The 21,651-nt window shown below is 29.6% G+C and overlaps 1 protein-coding gene across 1 annotated transcript in view; it reads right to left on the minus strand.

Annotated features, from left to right (window-relative positions):
- Positions 1-4,131: 4,131 nt before the first annotated feature.
- Positions 4,132-21,651, minus strand: part of LOC111626322 (serine/threonine-protein phosphatase 4 regulatory subunit 1-like) — a 256,740-nt gene continuing 239,220 nt past the window's right edge. Inside the window, exons 12-13 of the mRNA XM_023369643.1 lie at positions 18,258-19,045; positions 4,132-4,453 (exon numbers count right to left, since the gene is read on the minus strand). Coding sequence (XP_023225411.1) covers positions 4,147-4,453; positions 18,258-19,045 — 1,095 coding nt within the window. The 3' untranslated portion in view covers positions 4,132-4,146. The remainder of the gene's footprint in view (positions 4,454-18,257; positions 19,046-21,651) is intronic.

A 21,651-nucleotide genomic window follows, 5' to 3' on the forward strand; every position in this document is an offset into this window, starting at 1 on the left:
CGGGCATCTGTACGGCCACGGTCAATATCAGGGACTTGTATTCATATGGTATCACCAATTTGAGCAGAAAAAAAATTTTCTTTTTGAGGTTCATAACATTTTCATTGCTTGCAGTAGAAGATTCTCTTTCGTGGCCGCTCTTTTTATAGAAATAACTTTGTATTGTTCGGTCTGGGCTTGACATAAAGACGTGGTGGGTTGCAGCTCCTCTTCAATATTTTCCTTTGGAATATGGTATTCGTTATAGCCACTGCTCAAATTTTCTTTAAAAGTATTAACAATTTCTTTGAGCTGTTCTTCGGTTTCAATATTTGCAATTTGTTCGCCAGGCAAAGATGATGATACTCTGCCTCTTTTTGGTTTAACGCCAAACATGACTTCATAAGGACTTTGGCATATTCCTTCGTGATGTGTAGTGTTCTTGGCAAATTGTACAAAGGGCAACCATCTGACTATTTATTTGTATCGTTATTGTTCATCTATGCTGTTAACATATTCTGTATATCCCGATTGGCCCTTTCAACTGAGCCTTGTGTTTGACTATGATGAAGCTTTCCATGAACTATCTTAACATCTTTCCACATAGTGCATAGTTCAGATATGATTTGATTATACAAAATTCCCTACTATTATCTGAATGCAATATAGCTGGGGCATCAAATGTAAAAAATATTAGAAGAAGGTGATACGCTATTTCTTTAGCTATCTTAGTTTTCAAAGGTCATAGCTGGACAAATTTCGTTAAATGATCTTGATACACCATTATGAACTTATATTCACCATCCCTGTGTGACTGCAGGTCTATCAGATCGACTTGACATCAGTTTAACTCCAAACTGGCCATTGGTTTCACAACAATACCTTTTTTAGGTGCACTAGGTTTCATTTGACATTGTTTACATAAATTTAAATACAACATTACAACTTCATATGTAATATTTTTGTATTTAAGTTGCAATTCTTTAAGCATACATGTTCTTCTTCCATGGCCTGTTCTGCTGTGAGTTTCAGATAGTATACTGAACAATTCATCATTGGTAACATAATACTGTATATTCGTTTCTCCTGGTTTTAATGATACAATTAATTTCTCTTCATTAATTTTTAAAATGTCAAAACGTTTTAATCATCTGTAATCCAAAGGTGTGCTGCACTTAGTTTTAGCAGAAATCACTTCAGAAAGTATTTTAGAGTTCTTTTCTTGAGAAAAATAAAAACAATTGTCTTCTCATTTACTTGCAATTAATGCGCATAACTTTTCAAAAAAAGCAGTAACCATTCAATATAAATTGGAATATCAGATAAAAAATAAATAAAATTTAAGAAAACATTGCATGCACCAGCAAACCTTGCATAAGACTGACAAAACAGCAGTGTTCCAGAGTATATAACAAATAGATACTATGTGATTTCAATTGCGGCAGAACAAATGATTTGGCGACAGACTCTCGCCTTTCTGTCGACATCGGCTTCTCAGGTATTGTTTCGATCTCCACCAAAGCTTATCTGTGCTTCTTGACATACACTGGTGATTGTTTGAATGTATAATAATATAACCAAATATTCGGTCTTTCACCAACGTATTTTGTATGTGTCAACATTCTCTAATTTCGGTCTTTCACAGTAACATATACACTACAAGAACAAGTATTCTATGACAACAGTGTGTAAAAATTACAAATGCAACTCATTACAATTCTTTTTTTCCTTCCATAAAATATGGAAAAAAGGGAAATTTCTTATTTATGTTTTGAAGTACTGAAAGTGAAAATGAATTCAATTTTGAACTAGAGACAATTTAAGTGACATAGTAGAGAACAATAAAAGTAATTGTCGTGATAGAATCGTATAAGAACGGTCTTTCCTGCCGTTACTAGTTTAAAAAAGAGGGGGAAAGGAAAATCGTGTAAGAACACTATTCTCCCCCCCTTTTTAAACTAGTAACGGCCAAGAAAGACCGTTGGATTTTGAATGCACGGCCACTGATTGGTCGTCAGATCACACCACCAGCAGACCTCCAATAGAGCAGCTAATCACTCATTGGTCAAGAATCACATCACTACATATTTTGCATAGTGCTACAACCAGAAACTGTTGATTGGGTGGCAGGGAATCACACTGCACGTTATTTGCATAGTACTACAGCTTGGTAAGCACGGATTGGTCATCTAGCCCACTGTTGATGGCTATAAAAAGGTTAATGTCAAAGCAGGAGATTTAAGTTTGGTTAGAAACTTCAGGTCTACGTAAGTTTGCTTCAGAATGTCAGAATATACACTAAGTTTGTCGTAAATCTTCAAGTGTGCATCAGAGTTCGAGTCAAGTCTGTATTTGTCTCGTTGTTTGTTCTCTAACTGCAGGAAGAAGATTACTTCTAGCCAACAACTCGTTGATTCATTGTAAAGTGTCTTCTCAACAAACCAGATTTAGCATATTGAACTATCTGAACTTTGTTAATGTATTGCAGCACTGAGTTGGTCGCCAATTGCGTGAAAAAACAAACATTTTAAACTTTCAATTATGATACTAAAAGCAATAGTGATGATTATTACTCAATAGTGAAGTAAATAAATAAAAAAATACAACACATTAACAATAATGTGTTAAATTTACAACTGTTATAATTAAATCAAACATCTAAGTAGCAACAGCTGTTAAAAATATGCAAAAACGTTGTTTAACATATTAGGTTTAATCATGGCATCTGAGAAGTGTGTGAAAGCAATGAAGCCCAAGGAAAGTTTCAATATGGACAATTGAGATGAAAAAGGAACTTATTGTGAAGCACAAAAGTGGTTCACATGTGGATGTGGCCATGTTTAAGATGCTGAAGTCAATAGTGTGCAACCAATAAATGAAATTTTTATTTTACTATAGAGTATTATGTATTTTATTTATTGGGCAGAAATTTGAAAACATTGTACACCTATAAATTCTTACTATTGTCTGTCCATCTGTCTTTTCTTAATCTTGAGAACAGTGTTAGATAAATAAAATTCAAGACCAAATATGGAAAGCTTAGGGGCAGGAGGTCCCAATTAACTATATATGAACTTCTGATGCAAATCAGAAGTCATGTTATTTCAATTCAAAAATTTTCCCTTGAAAGGAGTTAGATGACCGACATAACTCCGTTGCTAACAGAAAAGTATGATGTATAGGGGCAAGACACTACAGTACTAATTTGAGGTAGAGAGCATATATTTTAAATTAAATAAATTTAAAAATTATTATTAAAAATTGCAGCCCAGCATTGTGATAATGTCACAATAAATAATTGCNAATCGTATGGGAAAAGATGATCCACCTTACGACATTTTCATGATACGATCTCAGTTCGGAACAGATTAATTTCGTATCCTGAGGTACCACTGTATATGAAATAAATAAAAAACTAATCTAAATATTTAATTTTTGAAAGTGTATTTTCATGTTTGAATTCTATATTCCTGAAAACCCTTTATATGATCAAAAACAACATCTTAAATAATTGTATTTACACAATTATTTGAGAAATTAGCATTCACCATATAAGATTAATAATGAAGAGTTAAAATCAAAATTTATGTACATGAATAATTATTATTAAAGTAAATAAATGTCAATTGATCTACTCCTGACTTTAAATTGTGAATATAAGTGTAAGGTCTTTAATTTAGAACAATGACTAATGATGAGATACATAATTTTTGTCTGAAAAAAATTTACTTTATCTTCTATTTTTATTTTAGAATTTTAGGATGCTTATATGGAAATTTAATAATGTAATATCACAATACTCAGTTTTACATGACTTTAAAAAAATCATAACTAAAAATATTTCATAAATAATGCATTCAGAGAAAAGTTAATAAAGTTTTCTTAGTGTAATAATAAATATTTTATGATTCAATTTTAAAATATATCACTAAATTTTATAACTAATATAAATTTACAATAATGAATAGTTCTATCAATACACAGTAACTAACTACCTTAATTTTAATGATTTTAAATATTTATTTTAATGTCAAAGCAATATAATATTCCTTCAAACATGGAAAATGATGATTTAAGTCTTATAATAATTGAAATTTTAATCTATTACAAAAAAAAAATTAATTATTTGATTATTATTGCATTCAATCTTTCACACAATACCAATTTTCATAAAATGTTTTTTTTAAATTCATTTTCAATTTGCACTTTCTCATCATTCACTATTACAAAGATAATTATTATTAAACTTTTATAAGTATTTAAGTAGGCTATTTTTTTAAAACTATCAAAGTTTTTAGTTTGTTCTTTCTTACCAATCAAATCTCCATGCAGCAATGTTAATGCTGCTTCATTCAAACTTGAACTTAATATCTGTTTCTGGCCAATTTGATCATTTGTACTTTGCACATTAGAACTATTAATGCATGCACTCTGAATGAATACTTTACTCGAATCTGGATGTTCAGAATTAGTTCTGGAAGTTTGAGATAAAAGTTAAGTTTAAGAGTATAATTTTGAATTTACATAAATAGTAACTACAGTAATGAAATTATTTTCTTTCTCTCAAGAAGAATAATAAAAAAAGTAAGTTATTTTTTCAAAGAATTTAATTTAATTATTATTAGTTAATTAAAAAACTTAACAATTTTAAAAAATTTATTTTATTGAAATCCATCACCTATTAATAACCATACAATTTATCTCATATTTACTAAAATACATACAACATATATATTGAACAACTGATTTAAAAACACAAAATGTATACAACTTAAAAACTTAAACATTTTAAAAATATTTTCTTAATATAAAGAAATAAAACTACATTTTAATCTCTTAAGTACAAAATATCTCAATAAAGCTTTATTTAATAATTCACCTGATATGCATATACGAAATTAAATTACAAAACATATATGGAATATAATGAAGATTATAATCTATATAATTCTTAATATATCAAAAAGTAACACTGTTCTTATCAGTCCTCCCATTTATTAACTGTAGTAACAGCAGGATATTTTATCCAAATTTAATGATAATAATAATAAGTGGATTTCTGGATATAAAAAACCTAAACTTGGCACAATATCCAAAAAGATAAGGGGAGAAAATGCTTAATTCCAAGAACCAACTTAAAGTTTTATTTAATAACCTTTTCCTTCTTATATAAGATCACCAACTGTGAAAATTATCCAGTGAGTTAGAACAAATACATTCACAATTGATAATTTTCACATTTGATAATGATCTTATAAAAAAAAAAAGGCAAACAATTACGTACTGAATAAAAGTTTAATTTGGTTTCCAAAATTAAGCATTTTTTTCTCATCTGTTTGGATTTTCAAATTTATGATATAAATAACNCGCTTGTACAAAATAATAAACAAATATACCGCAATTAAAAACTTTCCTGTCAGAAGAAAATACTTTTGAATTTTTATATTAAAAAAATTTGAAAATGCTAACAACAATGGCTTTTTACCTGTTATTTTAATTTGTCATACAATGTTATAAATAAAAGAATCAGAACCAAGATTGAATAATACTATGAAACATACATCAGAAGGCAAAAGTTTAGTAGGATATTACTGGGTGAGCAGATGAAAACTTTGAGGAATTAATTTGGTAATGCTACAAGTCAGTCTTAACTTGTTATTCCTCTTCTGTGTGTGTAATGAGAAAACCTTTGTATTCCTCAGGTGCTGCTTTGGCAACATTGACAGTATACAGGACAATTCCATTGATGCCACTTTAGTGACATGCATAGTGTATATCACAAATTCACTTGGTACCACTAACAGCTACATTGTGAATTATGAATACACACTGGTACCACTACAGTGATGTCAATAGTAAATGTTACATATCTGCTGGCACTGCCACAGTGACAAGTGTATATGTTACTGTGAATGATCGATATCTGGCGAATGTCAGCATTCACACAGTTGTTTCGTGTATGTACGAAATATATGCTAAATATCATTATTTCTCACTTACACCAGCAAATGCCGACATTCAGCATGCACTGATGGTGAATGTTAAATAAAAATATTTTTATTATGTTAAGACAAAAATGCAACTTTTTAATATGTCAAAATAGGAGAAAGCTTAAGTAACAGCACATGTAAATAAAATGTTGAACCTAAAACAAACAGTACATTCTAAATCATTAAAAAAAATAATACAATAATAAACTTACACATAAATCATGTGATTAACGTTGTACAATCTTATTTATTGCAACAACTTAAACTGTTATGGCACTTTGAATTTCACAAGAGTCCCTTGCTTTTACAACTGCATTTATTCGTGAAACACTTCTTTTTGTGATGACAGCATGTATAGCCTTGCCCTTCACTTTTCGAATTAGCTGCAGCTGCTTCTCTCAGCAATATTTCTTGAGAAGAAATCTCATCTATGGAAAGTAACTTTTCTTTACAAATTACAAACTGATTACAGGTCTAAAGCTACTTGACGATACCAGTTTTTGTTTGCTAATTTATAAAAGTCGGAGTCATCTATTCCAACAACAACCGCCAACACATTTCGGGCATCTGTACGGCCACGGTCAATATCAGGGACTTGTATTCATATGGTATCACCAATTTGAGCAGAAAAAAAATTTTCTTTTTGAGGTTCATAACATTTTCATTGCTTGCAGTAGAAGATTCTCTTTCGTGGCCGCTCTTTTTATAGAAATAACTTTGTATTGTTCGGTCTGGGCTTGACATAAAGACGTGGTGGGTTGCAGCTCCTCTTCAATATTTTCCTTTGGAATATGGTATTCGTTATAGCCACTGCTCAAATTTTCTTTAAAAGTATTAACAATTTCTTTGAGCTGTTCTTCGGTTTCAATATTTGCAATTTGTTCGCCAGGCAAAGATGATGATACTCTGCCTCTTTTTGGTTTAACGCCAAACATGACTTCATAAGGACTTTGGCATATTCCTTCGTGATGTGTAGTGTTCTTGGCAAATTGTACAAAGGGCAACCATCTGACTATTTATTTGTATCGTTATTGTTCATCTATGCTGTTAACATATTCTGTATATCCCGATTGGCCCTTTCAACTGAGCCTTGTGTTTGACTATGATGAAGCTTTCCATGAACTATCTTAACATCTTTCCACATAGTGCATAGTTCAGATATGATTTGATTATACAAAATTCCCTACTATTATCTGAATGCAATATAGCTGGGGCATCAAATGTAAAAAATATTAGAAGAAGGTGATACGCTATTTCTTTAGCTATCTTAGTTTTCAAAGGTCATAGCTGGACAAATTTCGTTAAATGATCTTGATACACCATTATGAACTTATATTCACCATCCCTGTGTGACTGCAGGTCTATCAGATCGACTTGACATCAGTTTAACTCCAAACTGGCCATTGGTTTCACAACAATACCTTTTTTAGGTGCACTAGGTTTCATTTGACATTGTTTACATAAATTTAAATACAACATTACAACTTCATATGTAATATTTTTGTATTTAAGTTGCAATTCTTTAAGCATACATGTTCTTCTTCCATGGCCTGTTCTGCTGTGAGTTTCAGATAGTATACTGAACAATTCATCATTGGTAACATAATACTGTATATTCGTTTCTCCTGGTTTTAATGATACAATTAATTTCTCTTCATTAATTTTTAAAATGTCAAAACGTTTTAATCATCTGTAATCCAAAGGTGTGCTGCACTTAGTTTTAGCAGAAATCACTTCAGAAAGTATTTTAGAGTTCTTTTCTTGAGAAAAATAAAAACAATTGTCTTCTCATTTACTTGCAATTAATGCGCATAACTTTTCAAAAAAAGCAGTAACCATTCAATATAAATTGGAATATCAGATAAAAAATAAATAAAATTTAAGAAAACATTGCATGCACCAGCAAACCTTGCATAAGACTGACAAAACAGCAGTGTTCCAGAGTATATAACAAATAGATACTATGTGATTTCAATTGCGGCAGAACAAATGATTTGGCGACAGACTCTCGCCTTTCTGTCGACATCGGCTTCTCAGGTATTGTTTCGATCTCCACCAAAGCTTATCTGTGCTTCTTGACATACACTGGTGATTGTTTGAATGTATAATAATATAACCAAATATTCGGTCTTTCACCAACGTATTTTGTATGTGTCAACATTCTCTAATTTCGGTCTTTCACAGTAACATATACACTACAAGAACAAGTATTCTATGACAACAGTGTGTAAAAATTACAAATGCAACTCATTACAATTCTTTTTTTCCTTCCATAAAATATGGAAAAAAGGGAAATTTCTTATTTATGTTTTGAAGTACTGAAAGTAAAAATGAATTCAATTTTGAACTAGAGACAATTTAAGTGACATAGTAGAGAACAATAAAAGTAATTGTCGTGATAGAATCGTATAAGAACGGTCTTTCCTGCCGTTACTAGTTTAAAAAAGAGGGGGAAAGGAAAATCGTGTAAGAACACTATTCTCCCCCCCTTTTTAAACTAGTAACGGCCAAGAAAGACCGTTGGATTTTGAATGCACGGCCACTGATTGGTCGTCAGATCACACCACCAGCAGACCTCCAATAGAGCAGCTAATCACTCATTGGTCAAGAATCACATCACTACATATTTTGCATAGTGCTACAACCAGAAACTGTTGATTGGGTGGCAGGGAATCACACTGCACGTTATTTGCATAGTACTACAGCTTGGTAAGCACGGATTGGTCATCTAGCCCACTGTTGATGGCTATAAAAAGGTTAATGTCAAAGCAGGAGATTTAAGTTTGGTTAGAAACTTCAGGTCTACGTAAGTTTGCTTCAGAATGTCAGAATATACACTAAGTTTGTCGTAAATCTTCAAGTGTGCATCAGAGTTTGAGTCAAGTCTGTATTTGTCTCGTTGTTTGTTCTCTAACTGCAGGAAGAAGATTACTTCTAGCCAACAACTCGTTGATTCATTGTAAAGTGTCTTCTCAACAAACCAGATTTAGCATATTGAACTATCTGAACTTTGTTAATGTATTGCAGCACTGAGTTGGTCGCCAATTGCGTGAAAAAACAAACATTTTAAACTTTCAATTATGATACTAAAAGCAATAGTGATGATTATTACTCAATAGTGAAGTAAATAAATAAAAAAATACAACACATTAACAATAATGTGTTAAATTTACAACTGTTATAATTAAATCAAACATCTAAGTAGCAACAGCTGTTAAAAATATGCAAAAACGTTGTTTAACATATTAGGTTTAATCATGGCATCTGAGAAGTGTGTGAAAGCAATGAAGCCCAAGGAAAGTTTCAATATGGACAATTGAGATGAAAAAGGAACTTATTGTGAAGCACAAAAGTGGTTCACATGTGGATGTGGCCATGTTTAAGATGCTGAAGTCAATAGTGTGCAACCAATAAATGAAATTTTTATTTTACTATAGAGTATTATGTATTTTATTTATTGGGCAGAAATTTGAAAACATTGTACACCTATAAATTCTTACTATTGTCTGTCCATCTGTCTTTTCTTAATCTTGAGAACAGTGTTAGATAAATAAAATTCAAGACCAAATATGGAAAGCTTAGGGGCAGGAGGTCCCAATTAACTATATATGAACTTCTGATGCAAATCAGAAGTCATGTTATTTCAATTCAAAAATTTTCCCTTGAAAGGAGTTAGATGACCGACATAACTCCGTTGCTAACAGAAAAGTATGATGTATAGGGGCAAGACACTACAGTACTAATTTGAGGTAGAGAGCATATATTTTAAATTAAATAAATTTAAAAATTATTATTAAAAATTGCAGCCCAGCATTGTGATAATGTCACAATAAATAATTCTTTTTGTGTTTTAATTTATTATTAAGACATTTAATTGTAAGTTTTTTATACAATTTTTGCCTTTTATATGTGGATTTACTATTTTAGGTTTATTGAAATGGTATCATTTAGGGTCTGAAAATGAATTCATTTTCCATTATTTCTAATAAAAAAAAATTGATTCTAACTTCAAATGATTTGGAGTTTGATCAGCCTCCTGAAATGAATTAAATTTGAAGTATGAGGTACGACTATTCAAAAACTGTGTTGCAATCAAAAACTAACCAAGAACTCTTTTTGGCATATTTGGTTTTATATGAAAGAAGATAATAAATTCTAGGCTTTTATCACAAATCATCATCAATATAGGAATAACACCAATAGCAAACATGCAAGAATATTGGTCAACTATCAGGTCAGTCCATAAGTTCGTGCGCATTTTTATCTACAAAAAAAGCAACAAAAAATTTTAATTAAATCGCATTTCAATCTATAATGTATTCACCATTATTTTGTACAATTTCTTGCCATCTTGATGGTAGCTTTTTAATCCCGTTTTTGTAAAATGATTTTGGTTTTGAATCAAAATATTCAGAAATAGCCTTTTTTACATTGTTCTCAACCTCAATAGTTTTTCCTTTTAAAAAATTCTGCAAACTCTGAAAAAGATGATAATCACTGGGAGCAATATCTGGCAAATATGGTGGATGAGGTAAAATTTCCCAGTTGAAGATTTGGAGTTGAGCAGTTGACGTTGTCAGTTAGCTATTGACAGTTCATGTGGTATCCATTTTCCTAGCTTTGAAACTTTCCGATTTGTTGCAGATGTCTATGAACAGTTCCATGGGATGAATTTAAACGTTCCGCAATTTCATCAACTGTTAAAGATGGTTCTGCTTCAACAAGTGCAGAGAGAGCATCATCATCAAAGTCAACGAGTCTTCCAGTACGAGCCTTATCATATACACTAAAATCATTATTTCTAAATCTTTCAAACCACTTCTGCGCAGTCCTTACACTTGTTACAGTTTGATTATAAGCAGTATTTAATTTTTTGGTTGCATTTGTATCATTCTCACCACTTAAAAATAAAAAGTATAAAACATGTCTCTTATATTCATCTGTTACTTCCATTTTAACGAAAATAAACAACTGAAATGTTCCCAATTCTGAACAGTATTATATGAATGAGATCCAATTTAACACTTCAGTGTAAAAAGTATCACATTAGACTGGCATTTTTAACAGCAAAACAAGATTTTTCTCAAGATCATAAAATAGGCAAGAACTTATGGACTGACCTGATAAACACAATAATAAATTTTTTTTTTCCCAAGCATTTATACAAGGATTAGATTTAACCAAATATTTTGGATGCTACATTTGAAAAATTATCTGATCCTAGAAACCAAGATTTCAGAACTCATATACAATGAACAAGAAATTTTTTAAAATTACAGAAATATGAAATTTTCAGAACATTTTTTATACCTGAATGAAAAAATATATCTATGCAAATGAATTTACAGTAAAATTCAAAAGAAGAATTAGTTTCATCACATACAATCCTAATAAATACTAAGTGGAGAATAAGAATTTGTGTGTTAGCAAATTCAGAAACAATAAGAGTATAAACTCTTATTGTTTCTGAATTTAAATCAAAAAAAAACTCTTATTGTTTCTGAATTTAAATCAAAAAAATAAGCATAACTTTATTCTTTTATTTAAAAAAGTATAGTAAGGCAATGCCATTTAGGCAACATAACCATTAATTTGGTCTATTTCTCAAGAAATACTGATTATACAGCAAGAAATTTAACATAATTGCATTCTTTATGCAACAAAAGAATTGAAAACCAAAAATTTAGTCTAATGCTGTATTCAGAAGTCCAGTATGCTATTATATTTTATTAATTTAGTTTTAGTTACAATTTAAATTTTAAAGGATTTATAAACTTTTATTGTGAAGATAACACTTAAATGTCTTGGAAGCTGCTAGTCACTCATACAAAAGAAATTCTCAGAATGAAATTTTACATCTAACAAAGTCTAATAAATCTAGATTATTAGATAATGTATTTACACCAATAAAAAAACAAGCTCAATTTTTTATAATAGTATAATATGCAAAAATTATTTTTAAAACTTTGCATCTACCATTATTATTAATCCTTTGCATTCCAAGAATCTTTTAATATGAGCAACTTGCAACTCCAAGACATTTTTAAATTACAGCACTTAAACTTGGACTCTGCAAGTCTTAAAACTCCTGTAGTAAGTAAATTAATTTGAAAAATATTTAAAAACAAAAATATATACAATCACCATTATTAAAGAGAACTGTAACAGAACTATGTTATTAAAATATCTATGCTAAAGGCTTAAAAGATAAAGTGTGTCTGAATATAAGAGCAAAATTCGATTCTTTCCATAGCTATAAAAATAATGACAATCTAATCCAGTTTTAAGATAAAAGACCTATAAAATTTTGGCATCTGTTTAAGCATACCTGAATGTCTTAAGAGTTTTTCCTCAGATAACTTTTTCTTAATAACTTTGTTATACATAAACCTCAGTGACTTCCATTTATTAAAAAGTTTGTAAGCAAATTTCCACAGGCACAAATCATTTGGCATGTTTTTGCATAAACAATCACTTTAATTTTCAGCAACCTTTCTTCTTTATATAAATATTCACTAAAAAAATTTGTTCTATAACAAAGCATTTCCAGTTATAATACTTATTTTAAATAACAATAAGAAGGAAACACTAAGCTTGGGAACTGCTAATGCATGACTAATCAGTAAAGTGCCATCAACTCCTGGCTTTAAGTCTATTTGCAAATAAACTTTTCATTTGATCATCCAGTATTTATCCTTTAATGGTCATTAATATAATACTAAAACTGTCTATGTATAATATAATTATCACTTTATTTCTACATTGTTAAGCAAAAAAATAAATCATTGCACATCTTAAACATTCAATTAAATATTTTTAAACTAAACATTCATTTTTCTCTATTTTCAGAGAAAACATTTGTTATTTATTCAAAAAAATAAAATTCCAGAAAATTTCATAACCAAGGAACCTTAACCATTTTAAAAAAGTTTAACTTCATAAATAACCTATTTCATTATAAATAAATTTATATATAAATATAAAAACTGCAGAAAAAAAAAACAGTAACATATCTAGCAAGCTTAAAACCAATACTCATCCAAATTTCTGGAATTTCTGGACACAAGCTAAATATATACTTAAAATATACAATGGAAAGGAAAGAATGAAACTGTTCTTAACACATAATATGCCAGCAGTCATACTGGAATTGGCATCATGTGAGGCCTGCACCAAGGAAACCAAAATAAAGCAGTACTACAGTCTGCCAAATTCAAAAATAGTTAGAAATCAGTCTAAAATTTCAGAAAACTCTGGTAAATTCAGAAATCTGGATTTAGAGTTTTCTGGTAAATCCAGATTTCTGGAAGCTGAATATTTGATATGATACTCTAGTAATTTTTGTGTTTATTGTTTGAAAAAAATTCATGCATATCACATGCCAAATCAATGCATATAATAAGTGAAACTTCTTTGCATTTTGATGTAGAGTTTTAGGTATATTCTTGGGTGATTTATTTGCTTTAATTCAAGCTTATTTATTTATTTGCTTGAATTCTACATTTTGGTCTCAGTTATAATTAACAACAAAACTGAAATTTTCTATCAACAACACATCAAAAAAATTGTTGTTATTCCTATTTGTTCTGCATTCCTTATATTTATTATAGAATTCTACTAGAATGTTCTTTTCTAAATGCATCAGGAAAGTAAAGCCATCTTCCACTGTTTTAAAATCAAATAGGATTTATAAAAATTTTCCACAAAAACATTATTAAAAGTTTACTTGCAAGCTGAATCCCTTGCAAATAAAAAACTTAAGTTTTTTTAATATTGTTTTTGTGGAAATTAAAAATAAACCATTAACAGCATTCTGGAAGTTCTACATGAACCAAATTGAACTGCAAGAGCGCACACACAAAATACAGCATAAATGCAAATGGAAACAGAAAAATTAAAAATGTTTTCTAATATTTCTTCTGAAATTAAACTAAAAATAGGATAGAGTAAGTTCCTACTTTTAACAGACTAAAAAAAATTTGTCAAAGTATTGCTGTTGGAAGTCTTAAGCTAGGACCATGTGACTAAATGGACTTCAAAAATGGTGTATACATTCTGTTAAAATGTAAAATAATTGAAGTTTAAATCTAAATTCAATGTGATTTAAATTAGACACTTGACATAATTAATTAAAGTTCACTAGCTTTTAATATAATATTGAACAAAACTAAAATAAGCTCTCATTACTTTAAACATATTAACTGTAGTTCATTTATCTAAATATTGTTCAACCTAAATTAAGTATACCATGTCTCCCAGACAATTTGCAAAAATTAATAATTTACCCTTCAACAAGGTGTACCTACAGCAAGTTGCTGCAGAATGTTGATGCAGAACATGTTTCATAGTAAAACTGCTGGAGAGTGCTTTATGCAACTTGCAACTGCTTTTGATGGAAATACTTTGTCCTTGTACTTAAACCTTGTCAGGTATAAAAGTTGTAAAAATGGGTTAGGAGCAGTGGCGTAGCGTAGTGGGGACAGCAAAATTTCACAATAAATAATAATAATATCTTGTAAAAATTTCAATCATTTTATTTCATATTTCCGTCACACCTATGATTTGGACCGACTAAAACGAACACAGGGAATAGTGTTACCATCCACACAGTCCGGGAAGCAACTCGCCGTCCGGGTGAACTTTTTAATTTTTCCCGGGGATATCGTGTGCAATCTGTTGATCTTTTTCTATTTTTGCCTGTACGATTCAATCATATTCACACACACCTCCAATATCCAATAGAGCTAAGTCATATGTTACTCCTATCCAAGTCTCCCTAGTCGTTAACTGTAATTGATTTAGAACCGGCATGCACTGCACATTATTCTTCGCATTGCAAAATGACATACGCATGCGTCAGGAACTTCTGTTCGAACAAACCTCACCTGCCATCCGGGTCAGCGATTTTAAAAAGATGGCAACACTAGCATGGAAGTTTTCATTACTTATTCTGTGACGAAACTGAATTTTAGTCTTTTAAATTGAAATACCTAAATAAGGGGACGGCAAAATTTTCCTTTGCCCCGAGCAGCTGACACCCACGCTATGCCACTGTTTAGGAGATTGTAATAAAGATTTATCATAGTTTGCAATTTGAACTATATTGTATATTTGTAAGCCCTACTGAGGGAGCCGGTAAACTGGCAAAATGCATTTAGGAATAAATATGGTGTAATAAAAATGTGTTTTCTCTCTACAAAAAACTGGTTTGACTTTCTAACCTTTTAAATTCTATTTCATTTTTTAATAAATGGTTTAGGGTTAAAAAATTTTTAGTCCTCTAAGTCAGAAACGAAGGAAAATTTAAAATTTTCATGTACTCTTTGATAGTACAATTAAGTAAGATTGAAAAATTCTGACTCCATTGTTTTAAATAATTTATTTTATTTTTATCATGGAAATACTTTTACATATCAGCTATTCAACATTGTTGTTTGATTTTTTGTACACATTGTTTTGTATGAATAAAAATGTTTAGTCAGAAACAACACAGAATTGCTACTGAGACTATAAAATATCAGAAACAGTCAATCAAGTATATATTGTGTAAAAATGCGATTACCTATATGTCATATAGGTAATTGCTTAAGTTCATTCTGCATTAATATATCTGAAAGCATTTATGTCAGAATAGAAGATTATGTAGAAAATTGCATTTCGAATTTTTCCAATAATCAATTTAAAATAATTTTCATATATCACAATTTTCATTTGAGGTACAGTAAGTAATATGCATATAATTTATGGTGGCAGCCATCTTAACTTCAACACTTGTGAACCTTGTTGCACTAGCACTATAGCTGTTCACTTAAAGTGGAAATAGCTTAACTGTTTTTTAACAAAGAGGCTTTAAGCAGCTTTCCTAGGAAATATGCACAAACTTTTTTTTATGACATTGTACATAGGTGATGCAGAAGGGCACTTCAGTATCCCCTATTCATAGCAGATATCACCATGTATGAGTGGCCTCCCTGTTTCTAAATATTTTGTTGTTTCTGAGCTTTGAAATAGGTGATATCACTGCAGTATACTTGCCACTGTTATATTAGTAAAATTTGCATTTAAGAAATAAATAAATAAATAAAGTAATGTATTTCAAAGAAAAGCATCTTTTTGCATACTTACTGTGTAAATATCTTTATTTCACAAGGTCATAGGTTTCAATAAATTTTCAGAGTTACATTTGTTGAAAATACAGTGGAGCATCAATTATCTGAATCAATTGGGGGCTGGGGTTGTTTGAAAAATCAATTTTTCAGATAACCGATTACGTACAAAAAAATATATTAACCTATCCCATGTTGAAATTTGTTCAAATCCTGGCACGTCCTTAAGTACCCTTTCGTAGTCGCGCCAGTGCTGCCAGCTTAAACATGCACACCAACAATAATAATATTGGAGTAGCCCAAGACATAGCCAAAGATTGCAGCGCCACAGCACTAGTGGAAATTTAAATTTGCCGACTGGAGAGCTTTCGGTTAATTGATGTTTTGGTTGATCGACATTCAGATAATTGATGCTCTACTGTATACCAAACAGCTTTCAGGATGCCTATATTTTTATATTTCTAGATCTCATAAAGCTTTGACCAGCAAGAGTTGTTGGAGCTTTAGAACAAGTTAAGGAAATTGATGAAAGAAAGAGAAGAGCCAGAAGAGACTGATTATAACAATGAGACTGAGGAGAAGGAGACTATAGAATATACTAATCATGACAATGACTGCAAACAATTGGCTGATGAGATATGACTTTCTTGTAGAAAACAAGAATAATAAAACAAAATCAATCTGTCAAAAATATAGTAAAAACATCTGCAAGAAACAGTCATCATTAAATGTGCCATGTGTTAAGGTGAGCAACAGATGAAGGTGCAGTGACCTATTTTTTTAAATATAAAAATGCTTTATAACCATATTTGTTCAATGAAAAGTTCTAAGCTTAATGCTATTTTTTTATTCATATTTTCAAAAGCAAAATTAAATATTGGAAGATATGAAGTAATATTGCATATGTGGAGTAACTGCCATAACTTGCCTATCATGAAAATCTAAAAATGTATCCACCAAAAATTAATGTTAATTATTATATTAAATTAAAATATCTCCTAAAATTAATCATTTTATACTAGGGTGTTATTTTATGTGGGAATGATTTACATGGATGGCAAATGCCACTGAATCTGCTTTGTAATGAGCAAACCATTCTTCTCCAGCTTCTGACATTCCAAACAAAGAAATATTGAATGCTACTCACTGATGTAAATACTTTGATTTGCACATATTTTCCTTAAGTAGCATGCTTGATATGAAATAATACATGTTCTCTGTGTATTCAGAAACTTCAGACTAAAATGCTACTCATTACAATAAAAACATAAGTAAAACATTTTAACCACAAAACCATACTGTAAAAGCAAACAAAATGTTTTGCTAATTAGACTGATTATAGATGGTGTAATAAATAAAGATAGGAACAGAGTCAGTAGAAGAAATGAATAACGTAACTTCCATTTCTATGAATGCATTTCATTTGCACTAACTAACAAAGAAGTATCACTTTGAAAAAAGTTTTATTGAAATCTTTTGTTTAAAAATTTGAAAATTTTCCATTTAACAACATTAAAAATTAATTCTCCTTTAACATCAAACTATTTGACAAAAGTTATTTCTCTCAAAAAATTTGCCAATTATGAAATTTAATAATATATATATATATATATTGAGTCACCTGTGATTATTTTTACAATAACTTACAATAAAAATAATCACAACTGATTATTTCTAAAATTGAATCTTTTAATACAATACAATTACAACTGTGGAGTTGATAATTTCCACTATTCTATATCAAAACAGATATAATTATTAAAGTAAAAAAAAATACTGGAAAAAAATGGAATGTAGAATTTAAGAAAGTTAATAAAAATTATTTGTTTTCCTAATTTTCAAACAATGATTTTGTTAAAAAATACAAGTAAATACATAAAATCTGGAGTAAAAAAAATGTATGCACTTAAGAGATTAATCACATAAAATATCTAAAATTATGCAATAATAAATTAATTCTAATATACATTGTAAAATACTAAAATGATATAACAGTTCAATATAAAAATATATGCAAATTAATAAAATTTTAAAAATTAATTTTGAATTAATATTTTTGAACTGTCAACCTGACATTATTATTCCATTATGAATCTACTGTTGTTTTTTTTTTATTTGTACTTTCTCCATACACCATTTTCCCTCAATTAATTATCTGAAAATTTCCAATAATTGAACTTACATATTAGTTTCATCAGCAGAAGTACTATCCATTTGTGACATAAGCGATAAGTTAAGATCTGAAGCACAGGTATGTTGTGTTTTATCATCTTTTATAGATGCTCTTATGTGTATATTTGTTGCCTTGCCGTTTTCTATATCAATGTCGACTTCTACATCAGGAACAGGAATACGCCAATACTGAAAATTATTAAATGCACTTTCGTTGTCAATGTGAACATGGAGATGACCATTTTTGGCTGTCACTGTCAATGGCATGTCAGAAAAACATTCTTTTTTTTCTATATTTTTACCATTTGTTTTTTGTGATGCAATTGAATTATCAAATGAAGAAAAATTTTCAAAAGTATTTGAATTAGCTTCAGAAACTTCTTCAGCATTTTGACTAGATTCAAGAGATTTATCTAAATTATTTTTATTCTGAATACAAAATTCATTTTTGGTATAGTCTGAAATTGATTCAGAAGTAAAATACACATTTGTTCCAGAATATTCATTAATGGCACCTTTATCTTTATTAGAGTCTAATTTTTCAGAAGATGTTAATGATTCTTTTGAATCTAATGAATGTGATGAAACATTTTCAATGTCAGAAGATACTTTTTCTTCAGAAGAATCTATCTTATTTTGAATAGCAATTTCATTATCTTTTGCCTTCAGAGAATTATTATTTAATTCCTTTTTACCACTCAATAAATTAAAAATAGTATCCGAATAAGGAAATTCTTGTTTATTGTCTGCAAAAGTTGATATAAAAGGACCCAATGATTGGAATGCTGCCATCTTTACCTGAAAAATCAAAAAGAGAAATTAACTATTTATATTATCAAATTTGTAAAATATAGTTTGCAAATTTAGCATTTCTAAAAATATTTAATATACCACTTTAATATTTGTAAAAAATTCATTAGTAAGTGATAAACTAGATACATAAAGCTATCTTAAGAAAAAATATTTTTATATTTTTCTGTAAATATTTTCCTAGGAAAACCTAAAATTCTAATAAACTATACTAAATATATTTCAATTTTATCATATTTCAATCATCTAAAGAATAAAGTAAATAACAAAAGGCAAAAATGAAATTGATTAATCATAAACTAAATTAATATTAATTTATGAAACATTTACATACTCAATTTTTTTGGACAACTCAAATCTATAAATTAGGCTTACAAATAAATTTCAAATGCTATCAGATAAGGTGAACTTAAAAACATTATGAATAATACCAATCTAGATTATTTCACTAATAAAAATCTTTAATGAAAATAACTGCAGAAAGATTATTTCATTTTCATAAACAATTTTATTATGATCATGCAATTGTTATGTTTAGAATGAAAAAAACAACAGTATATAAGAAAATGTTATGTTAATTTTCCCATATGAAAAGGGATAATTTTCTTCCCTTGCTTACTATACATTTTTTAATCATATAAAATGTGAGAATCTAGAGAGGGGTGGGATAATTAAGTAATTAATGTAAATAATATTACAATCCTAATCTAATATCCCCCCAGTAGAATGACACAGCAAAAACAAAATCCATACACATCCTATTTCGTCTGATTTTGAAACTGATAAAGCCAATCAGATGATTGGCTTTATCAGTTTCAAAGTAACAATATTTACAACATACAAAGTAACAATTATTACTAAGGTCGCACTACAAATCTTGAACTTAGTCATCTCAAGCAATTAATTCTGTGTGTTTGACAGCTGTTATCAAACAAAAAACTAGTGCAAGTAAACTGGAACTATATAATAAACACAACAATTAACACCTAAATGCTAATTCCAGCACTGAATGAACAAAAAATTTTAATGTGTGTTTCATCATTGAGGAAGGCCTCTAAAAGACTGCTGAAAATGTTCGAGCATTAAAATTTTTTGTTCATTCATTGCTGGAATTAGCATTTAGATGTTAATTGTTGTGCTTAGCTGTTATCAATTTTATGAGGTAGAATGAGTAACAATACCAGATAGAAAGAGGTAATAAATTTGTCAAAACATTTGATTTCTGACAATTAACAACACCCAGACGTAAACCAAACTTAGAAGGGATTGCATCAGAACTTCCCCTGATAATTCCCCCTCCAGGACTTGTATAAACAGGAGTCGCACCCGCACCTCAGGGCTATCATCTAAAAGGAAGTCTAAATGCAATCGCCATATGGAAGCCTCCAAGCTGGTAGCAATCTTCGAACCTCCACTCAGGACATGATCTCCACCAGTTCTCCAACCTCCTATACTCAGCTAGATCAGTGGATGTCTTCAGGACAACGTATAAGCCAGGATACATGAATCGTCATGAGGTATTATATTAAGACTGCATTTGTAAGCTCTCTCTCTCAGTTGCTTAAATATGTAGTTGTAAGTAGTTTGTAATGCATAACATCCCATATTATTTAATCCTTTAATTGAAAATTTAATGTTTTATATTAAATTTGTTGTTGTCTTTTAAACCTGTCTATCTGTCTGATTCGCAGGAAGGACACCTAACTACTTACTCATACCTCCCCACTTGATTTAAAAAGCCCCCTAAAGCCATCCTCAACATTGAGAACTGGCTTTTCCAGCCCGCGCGCTAGCTATCTCACAAAAACAACTAAACAGACATGTAGTAAATTCTTGATTTATCAGAATTTCAGTTTTGTGAATTTAATTTATATATGAAAGAGGGGTGAAGACAGAGAGAGAGAGAGAGAGAACTGGAAAAACTAGTTTCTGTACTAGAAAAATAATGAAAACATACATAAAATACATATTAACAGGTGACTTACAAGAATTAACTTATTGATATTAGTTTGCAAACTAACTCATAAATGACAATGTTCATTTCTGGAAAAAACCAATAATAATACACAATAAAAAAACAAAGATTTTGAAAAGATCTCCCAAGCATTAAAAAAAATAAAAATAAAAGGAAGTTATAGTAATGACAGTTATATTAAAAAAACTCTTATGGAATATTGCAGTAAGGATGAGAAATAAAAACTAAATTATAGAATTTTTAACAAAATAAAAAATGATTTATCAAGCATGTTATTTTTCAGCTTATATAGCAATTTTTATTCAGGCAAATTTACACTGTAAACTCAATTATACTTAATTTTTATATTATCCAATATTTTCAGACAAATAGAAAATTGGAAGTTTTAAGTATCAAATAGCCAAAACTATATGTAATAAGTGTTTTATCAAAACAATTTGGATATAAAATTAAATATTATGAATGATTTACAATTAAGAAGTTTTTGTTTCTATCATTTTAATACCAAAGCCAACTAATGCCATATGTTATTGGGCTAATAACAGCTATAATATTCAATGATTGCCGTTATTAGCCTGATAACATACGACATTGGTTGGGTTTGGTATTACAAGCTATC

This window comes from Centruroides sculpturatus, unplaced genomic scaffold (genome assembly GCF_000671375.1).
Source record: "Centruroides sculpturatus isolate CEXI.00-Female unplaced genomic scaffold, Cexi_2.0 scaffold322, whole genome shotgun sequence".
Classification (NCBI taxonomy): domain Eukaryota; kingdom Metazoa; phylum Arthropoda; class Arachnida; order Scorpiones; family Buthidae; genus Centruroides; species Centruroides sculpturatus.